General features: G+C 25.7%; 1 protein-coding gene across 3 annotated transcripts in view; it reads left to right on the top strand.

The window, feature by feature from the left end:
* LOC136983670 (ectonucleoside triphosphate diphosphohydrolase 5-like) overlaps positions 1–26,076 on the top strand; it is a 45,390-nt gene that overhangs the window by 2,114 nt on the left and 17,200 nt on the right. For all 3 annotated transcript variants that reach the window (XM_067280481.1, XM_067280479.1, XM_067280480.1), the window contains exons 2-3: positions 7,367–7,434; positions 24,993–25,266. In XM_067280481.1, coding sequence (XP_067136582.1) covers positions 25,035–25,266 — 232 coding nt within the window. In that variant the 5' untranslated portion in view covers positions 7,367–7,434; positions 24,993–25,034. The remainder of the gene's footprint in view (positions 1–7,366; positions 7,435–24,992; positions 25,267–26,076) is intronic.

The following is a 26,076-nucleotide window of genomic DNA, read 5'->3' as shown; positions in this document are numbered from 1 at the left end:
AATCAATGCATTCATAAGTTATAGTTTCTAAAGCAAAGGCTTATCTAGATTTTACTACTATTTTGTTTGTTGACATTATCAGTAACTTTAATAATATATACACATATGACTAAACATTTTTAAGATAAAGTTTTACTGGAATAGAATTTTTTTTCCTTTTATGATTATTCAATTCATAAATTAATGTCTGAGGTTTACACCTCTCTTTTAGTCTTTTTGATATTATAAAAGGTTGATCAAGTGAATTAAGTTGTTTTAAATATAGAAGTGAAAAATGTTTACTTTTCTATTTAATGACCTCTATCAAAAACATTTTGAATTTCAATAGCATTTGCAGTAACAAGAATATTTAGTTGTTAATATCTGTAAAAAATGGATGATGTGTGTGTACATATATCTGCATACACATACCATTTATTTTCATAAAATACCATAATGCAATACAATAGAGCATCATTTATCCAAAACGTCGGTTAACCAAAAACGTTCCAGTCGGACTGTGTCGTGCTGAATCAAATGTTTTTGATACTAGATTAACTTCCAAAATATAATTTTTTTGCTTTTATATTTTTCAATATATTTATTTTGTTTGTACAAAATAAAGAAATAATTTTTAATGATACAATAGCCTCGATTATTATTTTAAAAAATTTATGTTAGGCTTAACATTGACAAAAATTCAACGCAAAGCGACATGCAACAGAGAAAATTTTCAACATGGGATAGGTTAATATATTTTTTCATACTTAATCGGTTATCTGAAAAATAAGTTATCCAAACAACCCTAATCCCCAATTGATTTGGATAAACAACACTCTACTGTATTTGAAATAATCTTTATGAACACTGATACATGTAACATAGTTTATCCTGATTGTTGTAAGCATTTAAAAATAATGTTTAGATTGTTTAGCCATCCCCAATTATGTAAAGAGAACATATCATATTCTGAATATATTTTATACTAGAATATTGAAAACAAGTAGAGTCCAGAAACTTGACTGTTAATAACTACATTCTGTAAAACTTGTCATGTTCAAAAAAAGTGTAATCTAATTTAAACCTAATTTAACACTAGGATAAAATAAGTTATTTGCTCGCAACACTTGATAATAGCATCAATCCCACATATCAACAAAGAATATAACTTTTTTCCTGAAGTGATACTGCAAAATGCCACTAACTCAAAAGTAGCTACTGAATAGTGAATATTTTTAAAATTAAAATTTAACTATAAATAGAAGTAGTCATTATTTTTACATAGTTATTAAGTATATGGTTTTATACATAATATCTTGTAATACACATGTGATAACACATTGTCTGCAGGTAAATTTTATCTTTTGTAGTATAGTAATTATCTTACAGTGTATTAGATTGTAGATTTTCTTTTACTCTGAATGTGTTAAAATATTTTTTAATAGATTAATATATAGTAATGTATTATGAGTAACCCACTCCTAAATCCATAAAACTTGTCATTTTTTGGTAACTTGCTGCCTCTTCAGTCCACATTAAGTTGAGTTTGAGGGACTGCTCACTTAATTCTCATTTATTCTCACTTAATTTATTTTGAGTAAGTTATGTGAAGAATAAAAACATTCCATTATTTTGATAATACTGTTCTAAATAAATTACTCCTCATTGTGAATGAGTCCAGTGCCCATTGTAATCCAATGTTTCTTTTATCTGTCATCTTCTGTTAAAGGTGCTTTGGATGGACTTGTATAATCCTTCATTACACTATTCTTTAATGTCAAATGAACACCCACACTGCCATAAATAATTGGGCTATAATTTGGAAATAATAATTATGAATTATAAAATGATATTATTTTACGATTATAATCATAAAATAATATCGATAAATGATTATAAATATTATTTCCAAATTACAGACCAATTATTTATGGCAGTGTGGGTGTTCATTTGCTATGCATTGGATTTCTGCTGGTGTTTATATTTCTTTAATGTCATCAAACCACACACTGATGTTTCCTCTTTTTATCATTCTGCTGCTGGTCCAAGGGTAGTGCTGAAATTTAGAGGACATTGAGTCTTTCCAAGTTGTCAACAGACCTGACAAGTTTCAGCATAAATGACATGCTCTACATGACATTACTAATGCCAAGCAGTGGTATTCAGTAGATAGAAAAGTGGCATCAAAACAAACCAAGATGAACATGTTTTTTAATGAATTGTGAAAACAAGTGGAATGCTAATGAGCATATATAATTTGCCTCTTTTTGTGCTTACAGTATATAGTTTTTTAGTTTTGTCATACACACACACACACGACATTATATACAATCTTCTAACATATATGTTTCTATAGAATAGAGATCTCAAGAAACTTAATAATTTCAAGTACTGGTATTTCTTATATATAGGAGTTAAGGAATCAAAACAAAAATACTTTTTGAAGCTAAACTTATTTTCAGAGTTATAGAGAAGTAAAAAATTTTAGACAACTTATATTCTTATTGTCAAATTGATAGTCAAAATATTAATTTTCAATATCAGCATGTTTAAAAAAATTCTTGTTCTTCTCAATGCATTCATAATTATGATGTAAAAAAGAAAATTTAATGGTTGGCTTTCCATTAGTCATTATGATTGTATGTTAAGAGTCTGAAAGGACAAATTAATTGGCAAAACAAAACAAGGTAATTATTCAATTATAAATGGAAATTCATTTTTATTGATAAAATGTCCATGAGATTTATAAAGTTTGAGAAAATTCTAATTTAAAAATATTTAAAACTAGAAACTTTTATTAGAAAAAATATGCTTTGTTTTATTTTTTGAGCTGGTCTTTTTATGATGAATTAACATCTAACCATTAAAAATTAACAAAAAATCATTTACCAGATTTTTTTCTTTTAGAGAAGATATCAAGGTTAAAGCAGATACTAGCTCATCCAATAATTAGTCTAATTCACAAAATAACACCTTTTACTTATAGCTGAGATAATTTTATTGAGAAAACTAACGTTTTCGGCTTACTCAACAAGCCATCTTCAGGTTTTAACTTTCGAAAAAAGGAACATTATCGTTCCATTAAAGGAATACAATTGTTTGAAAAAATTCAAATCATTAGTAACGGACAAAAAATAAAAACAAAAAGGAAGAACATGGTAATATAAATAAATATACAAAATAAATAAAAACAAAAAAGAAGAACATGGTAATATAAATAAAAAATACAAAAATAAATAAAAAAAAGGAAGAACATGGTAATATAAATAAATAAATATACATAATAATAAAAAAGGAAGAACATGGTAATATAAATAAATAAATATACAAAAATAAATAAAAACAAAAAAGGAAGAACATGGTAATATAAATAAATAATATACAAAAATAAAAAAAAAAAGAAAACTGGTAATATAAATAAATATACAATAAATCGTTGTAGTGGGAATAAGAAGTATAAAATGAAAAATAAAAAATGAAAATAAAAATGATTCCACTGGTGATACTTTTTTAAAAGGAATGGCAGATTATCGAGGAATGATGCCAAAACAAGCTAAGACAAGCCTACGAGCATTATCAATATTTTGGCATCATTCCTCGATAATCTGCCATTCCTTTCAAAAAAGTATCACCAGTGGAATCATTTTTATTTTCATTTTTTATTTTTCATTTTATATTTCTTATTCCCACTACAACGATTTTATTGTATATTTATTTATTTATATTACCATGTTCTTCCTTTTTGTTTTTATTTTTTGTCCGTTACTAATGATTTGAATTTTTTCAAACAATTGTATTCCTTTAATGGAACGATAATGTTCCTTTTTTCGAAAGTTAAAACCTGAAGATGGCTTATTGAGTAAGCCGAAAACGTTAGTTTTCTCAATAAAATTATCTCAGCTATAAGTAAAAGGTGTTATTTTGTGAATTAGATATCAAGGTTTATACATAAATGTCTTCCTATCCCCCCCCCCAATATTATAGCAAAGTTCTAAAAGCTGCTCAAATATCAAGTGTATCTATAGAAGAGTGTACTATTATTAATTCAGACAGATTTTTTTTGTTATAAACAAACTATATACAATGTATATAGAGTGTACTATTATTAATTCAGAGATATGGTTTTTTATTTTTAATTTAAATACAGTTTTATATTAACATTATCAATAGCAAGTGTGAGATGACAACAGAGAATTATGTTTACAGTTAAATTTTTTAACTGCTTTTTTAGAATTTATATCACTTTCTATTACAGTTTATTATTATTATTATTTCCATTATATTAAGTTCTAGAATTTTGAAGGTCGATTGATTCACTTCATATAGTATCTCAAAACTTTTTCCTTTGATATTTTAATTTATATATTAATAATTAAAAATGAAGAGTTACCAGTAAATGTATAAATTTAATTGATAATTCTTTAATATATAAGCTATATGCAAAATTAAAAATGATAGTGATATATTAAAAGTTTACAAGTTTCGAGTAATGAAAGTAAAGTGTAACATTTAGTCTTGCAAAGAAAATATAAAAGTGATCAGATTTGTTCAAAGTGATTACTCTAATCAGCTGCAACTGATTTATTTTGATTGATTATAAATTGTTGTGATGCTTAATATTATAATAATGGTTAACAATGATTTTTTTTTTCTTATTAGTTTTTTTTTCTTAATTACATTGTGTGTGTGTGTGTAAATTTTGTACCTGACAATGATTAGAAAGTTTAATCTTGTAAACAGAATGATGACTAATAGAAGTGAAAAGACTTCCTAAACAGAAACTCAGCAGTTTTTGTACTGAATAATCCATAATAAATCAAAGAAACATTTTCCATTAAATATAATCCATTTGAGTTTATATCAAATTGCAGACATTGACAAAATAACTTTTTGCTCTAAATTAGCAGATTAATTACTAAATGAAAAAAAAGAAAACATATTTGATTGGACAAACTTTTAAATATTAAGTTTATATAGTTAGTTAATATACTGGAACTTTGCAATAGAGACTGACACAAGCAAAAAACATCTTCCTTACTTGTTCCAGCAACATTTATTTTGAATTACAGATGTTTTTGGTTGCATATAGATAGGATGACCATCCCGTTCCCGATTTCCAGGGACAGTTCCCATTTTTAAACCTCTGTCCCAGCAAGGAAATGTCCTTGAAATGGAGTCTTGTCCCTGTTTTTTCATTTCCATGTGGTTACTATAATATTGTTGCTACCAGAGCACGTGTCCAATGTCTTCAGTGTTTCCATGTAATTTTTTTTAATGTAGTAACCAATTTTTTGAGGAAATGCCAAAACTGAGCTAAATTTTAAAACAAGAATGAGAAATATCGTCAGTGTTTTCAATTCTTTTAGTAGTGTCTTGCCCTCTACATCATATTTTTCATTACCAGTAGCGTTGTTCCAGTTATCTATTTAACTCCTTTCAGGAGAAAAGTTTTGAATTGAAATAACATGACTTCTGGGGAAAACTGAAAGTTCATATATAGTTAAACGAGGCCTCCTGCCACTAAGCTTTTCATCTCCAATCTCAACTTTCATCTATCTAACTCTGTTTTTGAGATTAAGGATGGATGGAGAAAGAGCTGATGATGGTGGGAATTTATAGATTAACAATTTTTTCAAATTGCAGCCCAACAAAAAATATAACTAAAATGCACCAAAAGTAATTAGCTATAAACCTTATTGGCAGAGAGCTATTTGATTGAAGCAGATGAGCTCAATTAAAATGTTCAGATCTGTCATGCATATGTACTGTACAGTACCCAATTTGACAGTACTTATACATTACGCTGCTACTGTGTAACCTAAAAAGTGATGATTAACATATGTCTCCTGATTTGCCAAAAAAATCTGGTCACTCTAATATAGAGGCCTTCAAGTAAAAAGCCTGTTTGAAGAAGGCCACTGTATGCAACTGAAAACATTTTAAATTCAAAATAAATGTTGTTGGAGTAAGTAAGGAAAGTGTTTTTGCATGTATCAGTGTCTGTTAAATTTGTTGTTATATTGTTATTTTTTCACCAAGTGATAAATTTCAGTTCAGTCTGAAATTTTGTTAAAACACCTGGATAAATTGGTATCCTATATTTTACACAAGAAAAATACTCATTATGGATTTGGCTGGGTGGTGAGGGATGGTCCTTACATATCGAGACAGACTACTCTCTGAAAAATTCCTAATTCCTGAGGTTTCTTGCAGTCCAGATTTGATCTCAGGTCCCCATATTGTTAGGCTGCCACCTTAATTGCTCAGCCACATAGCTTTCACTAGTCCTAGCTTGTGAATAAGCAGATTAATAACATAATCTATTTACAAATAAACACTCATCAAACCCGATAATACTAATCCATTACATCATCAACTGCCGTAAATAATCGGGCTATAAATGATTAAAGATTATAAATAAATTTGGCACTTGAGGTAGGCGTTAGGCGCCGTCTCTTATTAAAATTAAGAATTATAATAATTTAGATAAATTTAGATTAAACTGGAAGAAAAGAATCTGCTTGAAGCGGGACTCTAACCCGCAACTTCCGCTTACCGTGCGGTCGCGTTGCCAATTTATAGCCCGATTATTTACAGCAGTTGATGTAATGAATTAGTATTATCGGGTTTGATGAGTGTTTATTTGTATATATACCTTGCCGGGATTGCGATGGCCGACTGAGTGCCTTGAGTTGATGTTGCTGGCCGTGGGCACAGAGTTGTCCCCAGTTGGTGCCGTAATAGCTGTCGATGGTTATGTCTTTGGCTTATATATACTGGAAGAGGAGATCGGACCAAAGGTCCGGGTAGCGTAACTGGCAACACGATTGCACGGTAAGCAGGAGTTGTGGGTTCGAGTCCTGCTTCGGGCCGATTCTTTTCTTCCAGTTTAATCTAAATTTATTTAAATTATTATAATTATTAATTTTAATAAGAGACGGCGTCTAACGTCTACCTCAATTGCCAAATTTATGTATAATCTTTAATCTTTATAGCCCGATTATTTACGGCAAGTGATGATGTAATGGATAATCTATTTATTATTTAGTATAATATAAACAAAAAATATTAGTTTCATTTTTGTAATATTTATTAATAAACTAAACTGTATTGCTCTTGTATGCTAAAGTTGTATTTGAAATTTTAATAAATGATTAAAACATTTTTAACTTTTATTTTTAATATGTGCATTATATGTTGTATCTTTGTTGTTAAATGTGAATTGTTTTTTGCACCTTTAAATAAATGCTTATAACTCCCTTTCTGCATTTTTCATTCTATTATAGTACATTTTCATACTTCTAATTTAACATGCTTTCATTTGTAATATTTTTTCCTTATAAATCAATCTAAAATACAGTTAACATCAAAAAATTTTTATCTATAGAATATGCTGTATCTTTTTGAATGCTGTTTTTCCAATAACAGAAGAACTTCAGCTCATGCTCAATTTAGGTATGTTTCTTCACTTGATAAAAATACCAGATAATTATTTAATTTTTAAAAAAATAGTTTTTAATAAATCTGTTTGATTAAAATTTCGTATATAGTTTAACTCATTATAATAATCAAATGATAATGTCGAATTGATTATTGAGCTATAACCTGACTAATGAAATATAGATAGATAATTAAATACTTTAATTCTAATTATTAAATTTAATACTAGATGGTGACTTAATTAACTGCAGTCCAAAGTATCCCATAATATCTATATATTTAATTAGATACGTTGTAGCTTGGTTTACTATATGATTTATGGTTTAAAAATTACTGAAAAAGTTAAGAAAAAGAAAATTCTATGAAAATAACAAATAGTTTTTATTAAATTATAAGGAAAATATTGAATGGGATAGTTGTACTACTCAGAAGAATAAAACACATTAAAATGGGATATATTTAGTAGGATAACATTTTTATTATGAAGATGAGCATTGCGTGTTATAATATCTTATTTTGCAAGATATATATTACGTTGAGTTATCAATGTTATCCTTTGTAAGAAATGACACTGCAGATAAATCCAAAAACAGAAAATGCTAATAAACATTAAAGGGGGGGGTCAACTTTCTTGTTTTGCAATAAAACTGTTTTAAGACAAATTTTTGTTTGAATCCAAAAATGAAATGTAAATTGTCTGTTTTATCACAATAATAAAGAAACTTTAATTGTTTATAAGTGTTTTTTGTTTTGAATTTTGCCCTGTTATTAATAATAATTAGTTGTTTTGGCTATTTGATAACTTAGAGTAAAAAACAATTCAACCAAACTCTGTTAATCAAAGAACATTTCTCTAGTGATAAGTTATTGTAATCTGTCTATCAAATACAAAAACTGAATAAAATACAAACTCATGTAAAATCTCAGTACACATGATAATGATATAAAATTACTTATGACTTGGAAACATCGTTACTAAAAATGACTATTTTCTCATTAACATTAAAATTATAAAAATGACTATTTTCTCATTAACATTAAAATTATAAAAATGTGTTTGTTGCAACAATGCATCAGAGTATAACAATGTAAAACACTGAACTGGCACTAGATCATTTTCCGAAATTCATAAATAACTCAGTAATAGTTTATGAAGAGTAAAATATTATTTTTTGGCATATAATTTACACATTATTTGTTTATATTTACAATTATATTAAAAATATTTAGGTTACTAACAGACTGCATCATTTTGGGATTTTTTAGTCAAAATTCATATTTCATTTTTTATGAAATTATATAAAACTTGGCACTAGTTTAGTAATAAATTGAGAAACAAAACTGCTTGCTTTAGGAAACCAGAAATAATTCGAGTAGGACTGAAAGTGTATAAAAATAAAGTATTTTTTGGTTTCCTTTAGCAAGCAGCTTATTTTTCAACTTATATTTTATTTTAAGAATAAGGATTAAATATTGTTTTGTTTCATTAGATAATTCACAGTATAAAAGATTATAGAATAATTACCACACTCAAATAGTAATTGCAGAGAAAAATATGCAGTTTAAAATAGTGGCCATATTTTATATGACAGCAGTTTCTTGCTGATAAAAATGTAACAGCATAAAAATCATTGAATTGACTTTAAATTTTTCTTTTAGATCATATGCTCTTTTTTAATTAATAATGAATTTTACCATACCATTGATAATATGGTTGAATTTAATCTTCATGTAAAAAAGCACTTTTAACATGAATGTATAAATATTATAAATTTTTTATTTCATGTAGCATTATATAAAGTATCTTCATTTGTTTTAAATCATAGACTATTTTGGGAAACATTTTTCAAATATTGCAAATCTAATTTTATTTTCATAACTTTATTTAGTTTATATATAGTACTTATAAATAATAGCCAAGTCCAAATTTATTAATAAAAAATTATAATTTTTAAAATTTTACATAAAAGTATTTAATTATCCAAGAGCTTAAAATATCTATTAGGATAAAATGATTTAAAAAGATGATAAAACAGTTTACTTTTACTTGAAATACACCAGAAATATATAATTTGATAAAATTATGTACAGTACTTTTCTCTTGTTTATTCATAGCATTTTTAAAATAGTATTGTTGTTAAAATTTATTTAGTTGTAATATTTTTACAACTAGATAAAAGCCATTATTGAAAGCTTTTTCATTTGATGATACGATGATTAATCAGCTGCTTCAGTTGTTTATCAAAGCTGCTAATAAATAAATTTCTTAAATTTTCAGATGCTCTTTATTTCATAATTAATTTATCTTTGTTTTTCTATGACATTTTTCCCAGTTCAAAAATTTCTTAGAGAATCTTCTTAAGTAAATCTCCAGTAAGTTATCACCTTTAGAATGACTAACATTTTCAATCCTTTGTCTAAATCTTCATCAGGTCAACTGTTCTAAAATTGGAATGCTTTGAACATTTTTCCTTTTTTATAATAAATTAGTACAGAAAAATGTAGTCTAGCTATTGACTCTTTTGACTACTATGTAATATAACTACTCTTTACTCTTGTGTCTAAATGTAGTTTAGATACAAGAGAAGAGTGGTAATAAGAATTTAGAAAAAGACAAACATTTTGATTGAAAAAAGAAAAATATTCTTGCATACAAGTATTTGAAGTTATATGATTCTTTTTATAATAGCCATAGAAGAATATACTTGCATTTAGTGAGGTAAAATCCATAAAAGTAGTTATTCTAGTAAGTATTCTACAGTTATTGGTTATTACCATTGCATGTGGATTCTATACTAATGAGAAAGTTACTAGTGCAAAGTTAACTAGTGAAAGATATTGGAAATTTGTAATTCCATAAAATTTATTCTTCTGAAGTTCATTAAAGTTTGATAAGGAAATTTGATAAATTGTTTATCTGAGTGGCAGTTTTGTTTTGTCATATATAAGGAAGCAGAATAACAACATAAAACAAAAACTGAACAGGATTAACAAAAAACTAAAGCATATTTTTATTTTTTAATCTAGATAAAAAAAACTTATTCTGTTTTACCAAAATATTACTAGAATAATACTTCACTCATCTAAAGTGAAGCAGTTTTGTTACTGATATCATGGTGTAATATAAAACTTTCAAAGGCCAGTATAAAATATTTATTATAGAAATTATATTCTGCAAGAATTTTATTTAAAATTGTTTTGAGAGAGATTTAAATAGCAAATATCAGATGATGATGACCTTCCAATATCTGGTAATAAAATGTGTAAAGGAAAAAAATGAGTGTGTCTTTTTTTAAAGAGGAAAAATTTGCAATTTTTACATATCTAGTTAGAACACTATTTTATAAATTTTATTCTATTGAAAAAGCACCAATCAGTCAGTAGATAAAATGGACATAAGCAATAACAGATTTAATTTTGAAAGATTTGGGGAAAAATTTCTTTCTCTATTTCACTTGCCTAGTTAAATAATACTTACTTATCTGGTTATTGGGAATTAATATTCTGTTTAGATAGATATTTTTAATACTTTCTATTTAATATGAATTCTATAAAATATTTTTACATAACAGTGTAATTTAATTGAGCTGTTGTCAGATTTTAATCTATCTCAGATCGTTATCAAATATAAAATAAACAACAGTGTTAATAAAAAAGTTTTAATAAAGAATGCAACGTATAAAAAAGGAATATAAAGAAACTCATTAAAAAAATACAAATAGCTGCATACATTCGATACTGTAATAAAATAAAAATAGTATGTTGTAAACAATTACAGGAAGAAAATTTTTAATTAAGTATCAGCACAGTCATAATAATTATTGGTGAGAAGTTACTGTTCATAATAATTATTGTAATTAAGTAACAAATTTATGTAAGTTAATATTAAAATATATTAATGTTGAATGTGTGCAATTTTTTTATCAAGTATATTTGAAATTGTGTATATTTTTGAAATGAGTGATTTAAAAATACTGCTGATATCTTCAAATTGCATCTTTTGTTAATATTCATTATAATTGTTTGAAAATTAAAGTTCAGTATTTATATTTTACATAACAGGAATTAAGCCCAAATTTTTGTTTTATTTTCTGGGGCCATTATATATTAAGGTTTTTTCCTTATTTAGAGTTTTTGGTAAAAGGACTGAAAATCTGCATCTTCCATTCAAAATTAATCTCTGTTTAAAAACTGAGATGTTTTCCAATGCTTAACGTTTCTTACATCAGCAGGTCCCAGTTGAAAATGGCATCTATGGTTTGATAAGTTAAAAATAATCATTAAATTATTATATCATAGGGTAACTTAGTCATCTTAATAATAGTTTGTCAATTATTATAAGGGAAAATTGTTGGTAAGAGAGAATTATAAAGCAAATGTTAGCAAATTAAGGCTGTGACACACTATGTGATTTTTGTGGGAGACATGTCATGAGGTGACAGAAAAACCTGTTGTTTTTTGTGCAGTGAGAGAGCAGTCATTGGGGAGTCAAATTGCTTTAACTTTTGGGAGACAAAAAAGTGTCTCATTGCTTGCTGTAACCAATGAGCTCACATAGATTTATCACATGAGTACAGCTCTTGTTTACAACACAAAAATAAAAATGGAGGACAGTCACTCGTCAATGGTTGATAGGATACAATGTTTACTTTTATTAATTCAATTGTAAAAACCAATTTATGGTATAACCACACTATTAAAGAATATCACGACGAAGTACTCAGATACATGCTTTTGTACTGTTAGCAAAATTTTAAGATTACCAGGTAGAATTGTGAATTGTATTGCTCCAGCATCTTGTCTTCTTTGTGTGTGTGTGTGTGTGAGCATCGCTGAGTGTAAACAGGTTTTTGTCGTCGTTCAGAGACACGTCTCCTGGGTGAGGAATTGTCTAGTGTGTTACAGCCTTAAGTATGTAGATGAGCATGCAGTGACATTAGACATGTGACATCACATTTGGTGCATAAGATTGCTAAACTGCAATTTCCAGCAGACACTGAATGTGATAAATAAATGATTAGTTTGAGAAAAACTGCATTTATATGGTAGATTGGCTAATTAAATATATAAAGTAGTTTAAATTAAAAGAAGTTGATTAAGTTTCCATCTAGTATTTGAATTAATTCTTATTATTAAATGTAATAAAAGATGGCAACTTAATTGCCTATCTTTAATCTAAATTATTTATATATAATTAGCCAAGTTATAGTGTGATAAACCAGTGTTATCATTTGATTTTTAAATAGTTTTTATTGTAATTATATTATTTGTATAAATATATAAAAATATATAACAGCTTTAATGTTGTTTCATAATTCCTGTTTGATAACAAAATTCAAACAAACAGTACTATTAAATTGTCAGGTTAAACAAGAGGAAAGCTGAAATAATGTAATTCCTTTTTATTTTAACTTTGAAGAAGTTAGAAGATATCTTAACTTTTTGTTATCCACTGAAATTAATATCACAATTTTTTTACCATTTTATTTTATTGTTTCATCATTAATTATCGTACAGTTTTATTTATATTATAAGGATTCTTTTGAGATTTGGTAGCAACATCTCTGTTTAAAAACTTTTTTTCTGTTCAGAAATATCTGCATAATTAACAGTTTATATTAAATGTGTGTTCTTTCCTTAGCTGCTCTTATATTTATATCATTGAAATGGTGAAACTCTAGAAAACATTGTTTTATTTTTATAACAAATAGATTATTGATTGTTGGTTTCAAAATTCTGCTTTTTTTTTTTTCTGTACAAGTTAGAGATAATTTGTTTAATTAAAGTGATTACATTTGAAAACAGCTAGTTTTAGATTAGAAAATTTGAAAGTGTTCTTATTAAAAAGTTCTTGGCTCTTATATATGACTATTTCAGTACCGTGATTAAAATTTTTTTACTATATTTGGATGAGCTTAAATCTGTTGAAGCAGTGATATCAGTTAAGCATAGATGATTCATCAGGCAATCTTTTAGATAACAACTATAATAGTTAAGTTTGTCTTGCAGATTCTGTTTTATTATATTTTAATCTGTTTTTCTTCAAAGATTTTTTAAATATCAATAAATATAAAACAACAGGATTTAATGTAATAATGTAGAATAGTCTAAATTGGGGATTCCAAAACTATGGTCCATGGATCATAGTTTCGGAACCACTAATGGTCCTGGGGATCTGCATGTCCATTTTCTAAAATCTTTTATCTTATTACTTAGCAAATATATAAAAATATTAATTAAAGCTATATTAAATGTGATAAATTTATATTTAAAATTTTTTTTAAAAATAAAATAGTTACTACTATTTATTAAATTTTATAATGTATTAATTCTGTTGTTTTAACAAAACTTTTCAAATTAATGTAATCAAAAACCACCACCAAAAAATAACATAAGATGCTTTAGATGCTTTTTATTATTGTAGTTTATTTAATTAATGGCTAAAAGTTAACACCTGAAAATAGGAGTCTGCCAAAATATATTTTTTATTAAAGAGTCTGTGATCTTTCAAAGATTTGGAACCACTGATCTAAATCATTATTAGACAGTCAGATCTGTGAAGGAAAACTTGTTTTAGTAGTAATTTTAAATTTAAAAATGATGTTTTTTGAGTAATTTCATGATGGAAAATGTTTTTGTCATTGAATAAAAACAATTTTGTTAAGTTTTATAGCTATTGTTATGTTTTTAGTACTTTGTTAAACTATAATGTGAATATTTTTAAATGAGATTTTAGATAAAAATTGCCTAAATCTATATAAATTTAGATAAAATATATTAATCTAAAACTTCAATTAGTTTGGATGTCTAAACTATATATTTTGTTAATTTATTAAATATTATAGATGATAAGGAATGTTATTCAAATTATGAATTAAATATCTCTTATTTAATTTGTATTATTACACTTTATTCTTTGTGTGAAAGACTTAGAAGTTTTAGTAGAAGTCATTGTTTAGGATGTTACATATGAGAACATAAAACTATATTTGCCAAATCCGACTTATACTTGATTTTGGCTTTCCAACAACTTATTTTTTTACAGAAAGAGAGTTTTTTAAAAAATAAACCTTTTCCTTATATAATATATATTTATCTTATTTAAATATGTTTTGAGAATATAATGTGATACAAACAGCACATTTCCTGATTTGAAACAAAAAGATAAATTATAAAATTCAAAGTTCAAAGAACATCTCTGCTTCATCTGTTATGTATTATGAACTTGTGGGTGTTCACATGTTGAACTGAATCTGATTTCTCCAATTTTCAAGGTGTCACATGGCTTAACCAATGGAAACATTAGTTTACTGAGATAAAGAGTACATACCTTCGACTTATTTATCAAAATAGATAATGTAGTGAAAGTTATCATTTTCTTATCAGTGACTAAAATATATTTGATTATTGTCTATTGTTAATACAAGTAAAATGCTAAGCTAAATAAAAGTAATATCTGAGTCATAAAAATACATAGTTTCTACAAACTTTGTGTTGACATTAGTTTTTTGAAAGATAATGCTGTACAAAAATATTTTATCATAAAAACAAATGTGTGCAAAGATTTCAAATTTGAAGTCAAATATTACTATATTGATTTTTAGGGTTTATAGCTGTTTTATTAATAATAAAATTATTGATTTTAAAATATATTTTTGTTTGTTTTTAAATGCTGCTAACTATAGGAGTTAAATATCAAGATGTGTGTATTTAGAGTATTCAATATAACAACACTCACTCACTCATTAACACAAAATGTTTGCCTATAGGTGGACTTACAAAAAAACAAAAGGGGTATGGTTGAAAGGACATTAAATATATTACCCCAGAATAACCCCAGAATTTCAAAATAAAAACTTTAAGTACTGTGGTGTGTCAATTTTTTTCTCAATTGTCTTAGAATGCTACACCATCTGAGCAATTAATTTATTTAAGCACACTTGAATATTTTTAAAACTTGTTTTAATTTAAATTTTATTTGAAACTATTAATTAAAAAATATTTTTTTTGTCTTTCCATTGATGATTAAATTTTTTATTACTTGAAGTTATTTAATCTTTAAATATAAAACTGATATTATTTATGAGAACATACTGTAAAATGCAACATAGTTATGGAAGACATAGCAAAGCTATGAGGTTGGACATTAAAGATATTTGAGATTAGTATCAAATGATGATGATTAAGAATTTCTGTTGTATTTTATTATAGTTTTAGTTGATTAAAATTGAAATCTTAGATTGGAAAAGAAGTATCCATTATTATAATTTATTGAAATTAAACCAAATGTAATTTTTGTATTATCATCTTAATCAATGCTTACATTTGAATTGAGAAACATAAAAATGATTTCATCATCAAATAATTGTTTCTCTAGATTTTGTGTTGAAATTGGGAAATCAAGTTCATGTCTGTGATTAGTAGGAAAGTTGGCAACTTTTTATTTTCTGTTCAATATGATAGTGATAACCTTTGTATTATTATATATGAATCTTTAATAAATTAGAACTGTTACATAAAGAAGTGTTGTTTAATATAAACATTTAAATTTTATGGAATGACATTTTGTTGAGACAAATTGTTGTAATTCTATTATTTACAGTTTTATTTATAAAACTAAATGTGTTTTTATGTATTTTTAGATGTAGTTTAAATCTGTGCTGTTAAAATAATAATATATGAGAGTTATTAAAGACAAAAAGATGTAAAATTTTGATTTTTGTAATGAAATTTGGATAATATAATTATTCAGCATATTTAATATATGTGAGATCACGCTGAGGGCTAAATCATCTTGTCGTCGTGATGTTGAGGCCCACTCATGTGGTCTTAGGATAGCTTTTGATATAGCTATGTTGTTTGAATCTTTCAACTCGTTCGACCGTCAGGACTGACACCAGATAGGGATGAGGTTCGTGCCCTATCATGCATTTATGATATCTGTTTACATAGGAGAGCTTGTTCTAGCAAATGGGAGTCAACAGTTAACTGACAAATAAAAGGTTTACTAATATAAAAGATATCAACAATGAGATACAATATAATACTACAAATACAAGTTAACATGATCGAGTTTAACTCTACTTACACCTCCAATCCGAGAATATATTGATAATTCGAGAAAGAGAGAGTTTATAGATATCAAATGTATTACCTCAAATGTTGATTGATTGGTAGTCTTCTTCTGTAGCGCTGAACTCGTAGAGGAGGACGATGAATTAGCGGGAACTATCTTCTTATTTGGCAGCGCACAAAGTTAAATCTTTAGACTCTTCTATGAGGTTATGGCCCGTTTGGAATATGATGAAATGCATCTTCTATGGCATGTTCGACTTCTGATAAACTGCCTGTCATCTGTGTGGCAAATGTCGGATTTCTATTGACTGCCCTGAATGGCAGAAAAATCACACTTTTTATCGTCCTTTCTGACTAATAGTGTAAAAGAATTCACAGTTCTAACAGGATGTACGGTGACATGCAAAGGGGGTAAATATACAGATGATGGTCAAAATTGTAGATAAGGTCTCATGGGAAGGAAAGTTGATTTCCTTTTCTAGCAAAAAAGTGATACTGTATCTTTCCTTTTTGTGAACAGCTTTGAAAAACTAAATGTATTTCCCACACTAATTAATTAATTAAATCCCAATTCTCACATGTAGGACCAAACAAGAAAGAAAAATATATATCTGTAACACTTGCCACATATATCGAAGGATAGTATTGATCCTAGTTAATATAGAAACCATTGTTGCTGTAATTATTATTATTAAATCAACCAACTGGTTGTCTCTTTATAAATCTGATATGCTCTTGTTAGTTACTACTTAATATTATTTTAATAAATAGTTCTTTATTAATTTAAGGTTATTGAATATCATATTTATCTTTTGGTTTCATAATTTTTCAAGTTTTGTTTAATTTCAGATTTACACACCAACAGGAAATTTTATAAATATTAATCGATATTGAGAAAATTTTTATGATTATTACTTTTTTCTGTATTTAATTATTGTGTAAATAAACTTAATCTTTATATGAATAAACATTTTCTGCATTTCTAAATTTTCCTCTATTTAGAAATCCAGGTAGATATGCTATGTATCAAAACTTTAATAATTAGTAAATTTTGAAATAAGAAATTTTGATTTAACTGTGGGGGAAAATGTGTATGTATATATACACACATACATACAGATCATTTTTTATTTTGAAATTAAACATTTTTGGAATACTATTGCCCATCATCAGATTCCACCACTGCAGATAGGTAAGAATTCTAACAACTTTTTTGAATCTTTCTTGATTTAAAATATGTAATTCAAAAATATAACAGCTACAGTATATACTCAATCACACACAACCTTGAATAGCAGTTATTCAAAGTTGTGTATGATTTAAAATATGTAAAAGTACATGTTCAGTACATGTTAAAACCACAGGTGTGAAAATAAACATGCACATTTTAATTCTACTTGTGGCTGTGCCTGTTTAATTTTAGGTCAGATGGTGTGTTTAGCATTAGATTTTATAGAGTAAGATTTTTTGAAGAAATTATTCAGAAGTAATCAAAGGGTGAGCTAACTCAAAAATTTAAAAGTATTTGAATAATTAATAAGTACTTTTTATTAACATATTAACTACAACTCAAATTGGTCATATATATACAACAAATAATACAAAAATACAAAAAAAAAAAAATAAAAAATGAAAATATTTTGTTACAAACATTATGTACAGTGATGATCATCAGGTATTCTTGAACATAAATTGGCAGAATGTGTTTTCTAAATTGAATCAAATAGATCCAAAATTCAAAAAATAAAAAATAGACATGCACAATACCCTCAGTTCAACATCAGTTCAACCTATGCACACCAAGCTGTAGAATGTGTCATTAATTGTTGTTAATTTATTATTAAAAGTCATTACTTCTTTAAAATGAATTGTTTTGCCTTTCTTACTGCCTTGAAAATCTCAAAGGTCTTGATGTTTTGATCTGTATATAAGTTTACATGTATAATGCTATGTAAGTTTTTATGTATTTGAAATAAATTTTTAAAAATTGACATTTTCAAAATATACATAGAATAATTAAATAAAATTTTGCATTTTAACTGAATGGCTTTTAGAAATTGTTCAACAGGTAATAAAAACAATTAATGTTTGACACAGAAGTTGAATGATTCCTGTAGTTAAACTGTAAGAGTCATTTAACTGTTGCTCAGTGTGTGCAAGCCAGAATTTAAAATAACAACAAGAAGCTGTTAACGTTGTTATTTAAACACACCTAGAATTTCGTAAGACATATGAAACCAATTAGCAATTACTGTATGCGAGACTATTAAATAAACACTTTTATTTTTTCTTTTGTTGTTCAGTAAAAATTTCACAATTTTATCTTAGTTTATTATAATGTAAGCTTTAAATTTTTGGCTTTATATATATACTGCATTTATTGTAAATTTAAATCTTGGGTATATTGTTAAGATCATTGCTTCCATTAGCTTGTATGTTTAAAATGACTGTTGCATGTTTTTCTTTCAGTCTGAAAATAAGATTACAGTATATAGTTGTATTATCTTGTTTTTTAGCTAGAAACAAGCAAACTGTTTTTGTAAAATAACATATATGACATCTTATTGCTAGTAATGCTATTAGTAAAATATTCTGTGGAACCGTCGTCATTTATTATATGACAAATTCCTAATAAAAAGTTATAAGTTTGTTACTTATTATTTAATTATGTAAATTTTACTAGGAATGCAAATAAGGAATGTGATTTGATTATATTGAAGATTTAGAATAATGTGGCTCTTACGTTAGGATGATACAGGGTGATCCAGAATGTATCAACATGACTTAGGCAGCTGATTCTATGGTTTATTTGGAGAAAAATTCCACATGAATTTTTGTGTGGAATGTGAAATTTTTCTGCTTTCCTTTGTTGTTGTCCTTTTTATGGGTCATACATTCAATATTTGTATGGGATTTAAGTGCAAAAACAACATAGCACTTTATTGTTCAGAATAGACACATGGTATCTAATTATTAATTACAACAGTTTGAAAAAGCATGTCTCATTTATTGGCAATTTATCTTATTACATTTAAATGTACAGTACTCTATAGATATTGTACATTCTGAGTATACAAGCATTCTTTTCTTTCCAAAACATCTACTATATAATTTTTTCATTTGCAAAGCTACAGCTCTAAATACTGACAATAAGACCTATGTTCACCATGTTCATGTGGGATTTTTTTCTTTCAAATATACCATAGAATTGGCTCCCCTTGTCCTGTTATACATTATGAATCACACTGTAAATTAATTAAATTGTGTTTATTACATAAAAGTATTTCCTATATCTGATGATAACCGTTCACTTGCCATTATGTTTAAAACTCCAGCAAGACATTTTTATTTGCAAGTAAATATTTTTGACATTTATGGTGTATTTTATTTAATATATTTTATGTATTAAACATTTAGATATATATATAATAATTACAAATAGTTTGTAGTAGTTTTTCATTAATATCTAGGCTGTTATTATTGAAGAGAGAATATCATTTTTATCAGTGTTCTCTCAATAAATTTTTATGAAAATCTATAACAATACAGCAGTTGTTAGCAATGATTCAAAGTTTTATTTTTCAGCTTATATTTGTTTCTGTATTATAATTTAAATATGAATTGATATAATCAGAGATTTCTATTAGAGGAGGAGATATTCATTACAAAGTAATTTGGAATTTTATTGTTGCTGTTGATTCTTTAAATGTGTTAGTCTTTTGATATTTACTTTTAAATATTCTGATCATGCTCATTCAGTTGGAAAGAATTAAAATTACATTCCTTTATGTTGGCAAGTGTGTATGCCAACACATCACTTTGAATTTAACACGTAAAATAAAAATTTAAAAAATAACAAGTGCATTAATTTAGAAATCAGCTTGTGTTTATTATAGTTTAAGTGCAATATTACTACTTAAACTATTTTAAAAAATTGAAATTGTTCCACTAACAAGTAAGACAAATGATGATGATTTAGCTTTAAAAGTTTTTGATTGTATATTTTTTGTAGTAGTATCTTTTTATTGATCACTATTAAGTAATGTTTTATAAATAGTAAATTCCAGGTGTGTTTCCCTTTTAATAGAATGTCTAATGAGTAGTCTACACAGTTGAAGCAGTGAAGTTTATTTAAGGAATTAGAACCTTGAAACAAAAATAGAACTAAATCTCTATACTAATCATTTATGGTATACACATTAAATTGTAGATCTCCATGCGTGTATGTAATCAGCGTGTCAAAATTAATTTCAGAAATTTGTTCTTATCAGGTACTTAAATTTTCATTGACTTGTATAGTGTAATATTGTTATTATAATGTAATATTTATGCTATAAACTTCTTAAGTAATTTTTATATTTTTTTATTTACTTGATGTTTAAAGTTCATTTGTTGCATTTGATATTAGTAAATTAGTGTCATTGATCTGATAAGAAAAACTGGTTTTTTGATATGCTATTTGTTGTTTAGTTTAGACTCGCTGGAACTGGAATTAAATCATCTTATCTTGTAAAATTGCATATGATTGTTGTAATTTAAAATGATTGGAAAATAGAAATGGATCAACCAATAGAATTTTAAATCTGCTAATCCTTTTTTCTATTCCTTTTTAAACTATATAAAAATGCTTTTGTAAATAATAATTAACAATCATGGATTTTCAGGTAACTTAATCCAAATATCATAACATATTTATTGATATAAACTTTTTCTTAATTCTAACTTCCTTTTAATGTTTATATCAAATATTTCCCAAATTATAATTAGAAAAATAGTTTAAAATTAATTTTAAACTTTCTTAAATAAAATAAAATACTTAAATTGTGAGTAAATTTAACTTAATATTCATCAAACTAGTTCTGTGCAGAAATCTTTTTAATTCTGAATAACCAACTTATAAATTTATTTTAGATTTTTTTCTATGACAATAATTTTAAATTTAAGTATAATTTTTGTCATTCAAATTTATATTTAGTTATAATTGAATTTATTATTTTTTATTCATCTAACCTTGCCATTACTTTGTTCTAAAAATTTACTTTATTTTTTTAGTTCTATTTATAATTTTTGTGAATAGTTCTGTAACTTTAGTCATTGTCTTCAGTTATTACTAAATTATGAATTATATAAATGTTTTTAAATTACATTAGTATTTTTAGAATGTAAAAATTGTAGTCAGTCAGTCAATACAATATAATCTACCTAAAAAAAAAAGTATGATAAAAGGATCAGAACATTATCAGTGATATTGAGAAAGTAACTATATTTTAATTTATCTAGATTAAATAGAATGAATGAAAAAACTATATGTAAATAAAAATACTATAAATGAATTGTATGAATTATAGTGAAAAAATGTTACAATAAAGAAAGTTCATATTTGTGGGACTAATTTCCAATATTTATAATTAAAGTTGAATGTTCAGTTCTTTAATTTAATATTAAACAAAGGGATTACTTCTTTTGGATTAAAACTTTATCATTCTGAATCATTTTCAAACAAATATCTATATACAGATAAATTAAAATTTCTTTTATATATCAGTATTAGTGAAATTTTTATTGAACACTCAGAAATATGTTATTTTAAATTTGAAATTAAATTGGAGTTTATGAATTAGTACAGAAAATACATTTATGATACTATAATTTGATCCTCTGTTTATTTGTTGTTGTTATTTGTTCTGTTTTTAAGGTAAGTTAGTCTTGTGACTAATATATTGTAATTAACCATAAGATAGTTTTGAAGGCAGATAACAAATTTAATAGATATACAAATAAGATTATACAAAGAAGATAATTCTGTTTGATCTTTTGTATATCTAATCGTAAAGAAGAAAGTTTTGTTAGTTGTTATTTATACATTTAAATACAATTTGAGCAAATGCAATGAAACTTTTCAGGGGCTATACTCCCATCTAGGAAAAGACCAATGATTATTTTTGGTTGAGTTAATTTCAACCCCTTCCTGCAGCAGGATGATTGCATTTGAATAGGAAAATTACTAAATAACAAAGTTGCCAACAAGCACAAAATGTGTTTTTAGGTGCAGAGTTTAAATATTTGGTTAAAACATTATTTGTGAAGTTTGATTAGTTGGCCAATTACCATTTCATATTTTTGGATGTGAATGGTATGTTAGAGTTAACAATAGAAAAAAAATTTGACGTCTTCAATTATTTTCTCTTGCAAGTCAACAACTGTTTTTTGTTGAAAAACATCAATTCCTGTCTATCATTGTCAACTAATGTTGTGCCATTCCATACCTTCTGAGTATTGCATTCTTAGCAAGTATATACTTTAGTTTTTCAGAGTGCCAAGCAGGAATCTTTGTTCCATTTGCCTCAATCTGATAGTTCGTTTGTTTTTATTTTTGTTGGGCAACTTAAAAATATTGTAGACCTATAAATTCCCACTATTGTCCATTCGTCTTTATCTTTCCTTAATCTCGAGAATGGTGTTAGATAAATTTGTTATATGAATTTAAATAAGATCAATTTTCTTCTTCTTCTTCAAAGTAGATTTTTGTGGTTTTGTTTTGTTACATTGTTTTTTCTTATTTATTGAATACCTTGAGATAAACATGGTAATAATTGGCTAAATAACCAAACACTTAATATAATTTTTTTTTAATGTTCTTCTTTTTCCCAAACAATGCTGGGCATATCTGCTAGTTATATGTAATTGAAATAAAATTCTGTCTGTTCTTTTATGATTGGGCTATGATTAGCACATTATGTGCTGAAGATGCCTTTGAACATCATATACTGTCTCACCCAATGTGCTGAGGATACTCATGTTACTCCAGGGTTTTTGCTTGGAAAATTTTTTTCTTGTTTATAAGAAAGTAAGTTATTTTTATTATTTATTGTACACTTTAAAGAATACATTTTATTCATTGGTTTTGTATTAGTATTCTTTATATCAATTTTTTTTATTGGTACAGACTGAGCCATCATGCCTTACTTTTTTGGAGAAAGACCGTAAAAATTCTTTTGATGCTGTTAACATGCATATTATGATTAAAAGGAAAAAAAAACATTTTCAGCATATTGATAGGAAAATTGGTTTTTGAACATGTTAAACCATTATTATAAAATTTAAAGTTTGTATTTATTATCTTTTCTGACATTTAATTTTTTATAGTGATTGTGTTCAATTGAAAATCATGATAATTGTAAAATTGATATTCCTTATTTACAGTTTATATAAATATATAAAAAACAATTCAAATAATTTTGTTAGGAACTTTAAAAACCAAAATGTTTGTTTGCACTTGCATAAAATTAATTTGACATTTATGATTGAGTTGTATATAAAATATTATTTTAAAATATTTTTGTTTTGGTATATTTATATTACTAACTGGAAAGCTATTTACTTAATTCGGTTTAGTTGCTTTAAGCTGAAGCTGTGTGTGTTTTAGTATGCAAGATTTTTATTTTACCAAAATACCAGTCACTCATACTATATTGAATTATTTTTTATTATTTACTTGTTTTATGAGGAATAATAATTTTAATATTTATTCATTGGTACTTACAAATTATTTGTGGAATAAATTAATTATTTTTACAATATTTAAACATTTATTTTTGTAATTTAATAGCAAATTAATGTTGTCTCTGGGTCAGAGATCAATCTTATTTTATTTCATTTATTTTCAGAACAAAGAGAAGATATTAAAAAAAATATAGATAATTGTAATCTAATACAAAAACAAATTAAAAAATATATATGACAGATTTTTTTTAATCAACCAAAGACCTGAACTACCAGATTATTAATGGGCTATGACCCTATTAATGGCTTGGTTTTAGCTTCTTGATGATCCAGCAGTTCAAGTTTTTGGTTGATTGAACATATTGGGCTACAGTTTATTTTATATCAAATTTTTGTTTATTTTCTTACATACAATATGTAAGTCATATTAAAAGGCTTTTGTTTGATTACTGGTTCTGTTGTATTGGGGCATTGTAAAAAGGTCATTAGACTAAATATAATCCTTAAATAAATATTACAAATCATCTTTTAGTAAATTTTAATATTATCTGGTACTATTTTTCATATAATAATAAAAATGATATTGAAATGCTTTTATTGACCATTGCAATTGAATTTCTGTTAGATAATATATATTATTGATATAAAAGATTATTTTATAAAACATTAACCTTCTATTTAATAAAGCTTGTAATTATTTTTTTTTAAAAATTACAACAGAAAAACTTTTTAGAAAACAGGTTAAATTTTCTTCAAAAAGTTCAGAATTTTGTATTAACTTCTATAATCCAAAATTTTTGTTTTGAATGTTTTAAGTTTTTGTTTTATCATTATGTAATAAATTCAATATTTATTGCAGGAATTTAATGTATGTATATATATAGGGTGTGTGTGTTATTTTACTTTATTTTTTAATTTATATTATAGAATTTTATTAGAATTTTTTAAAAGTATTCTTGACATGTTAATAAAACAAATTTTGTTTTTCGTTTCAGATTAAGTAGTAAAAAATTGGAATTATCTCAACTATTTCATGCATGAGATTTAATTACAGAATTAGAACATTTAAACAGTGGTATTTCATCATGATTGTCAGCTTTGCTTCTTTCCTATGTGTTCTGTTGTACTTCTTGACAATATCAGTACCTGTGGTAGGTCCATTTTCTGAGTTATCTTCCGCAGATCCATCCAACAACATATATGCCATCATATTTGATGGTGGCAGCACAGGAACGAGAATTCATGTATTTAATTTCTTAAATAACACTAGTAAGTAATTTTAAATACTATTAAAAGATACTACAAAATTTTAATTTATATATATATTAATAATACAGGATGTCCCATGTAAAATCACTCATCACTTGAGTAAATTACTGTAATTTCTTATTGAGGAAAAAACAAATGAGACAAAATAGAATTAGACAAAAAAAAAGTTTTTTGAAAACTTAAGTTTTATTCACATTATGGAAACTTGCATAATGATTTAAAGTGGCTCAGTTTTATTCAGTTAGGGAGTGGGGCCAGTTTTAGCAGGACACCCTGTATAAAAAAAATATTAAATATTTTTATATAGTATAAATTCAATATAAAAGTATATTTTTTACAAAATAAATATATCTAAGATTTTTGTGTTCAACACTATTTTTGCTTATAACCATGTTAATTTATTATATATTCTATTTTCGTCATTGTAGGATTTCTAACAAGTGTTTGAATTATAGAAAATGATATTATCTAGAAATATATAAATTTTCTATAAATGTAAAATTTAAAATTATGCAGCTCTTCTTAAAACTTCAAATTAAATTTATTTGATGGTCTCATTTAGAATTGTGCTTGGCCATTGTTGTTGTTGCTGTTTTTCATATTATAATTGCATGAATTAATGCTTCAAATCTTCAGTAGTTTTTTAGTGTAATAATGAAAAATGGTTTCAGTTAATTTTTTTTCAAACCACTAAAATTAAAACATATCAATTAAAATTCTCTTGCGAATTTTTAAATTTAGTATTAAAAAAAATGGAAAAAAAAAGCTGAATAGATGATCATAATATCAAACTGAAACAGAAAACAAAAA

This window comes from Centruroides vittatus, unplaced genomic scaffold (assembly GCF_030686945.1).
Source record: "Centruroides vittatus isolate TY-2023 unplaced genomic scaffold, ASM3068694v2 contig_884, whole genome shotgun sequence".
Taxonomy (NCBI): Eukaryota; Metazoa; Arthropoda; class Arachnida; order Scorpiones; family Buthidae; genus Centruroides; species Centruroides vittatus.
The sequence above is the reverse complement of the archived record's forward strand: the minus strand, read 5'-3'. Positions and strand labels throughout refer to the sequence as shown.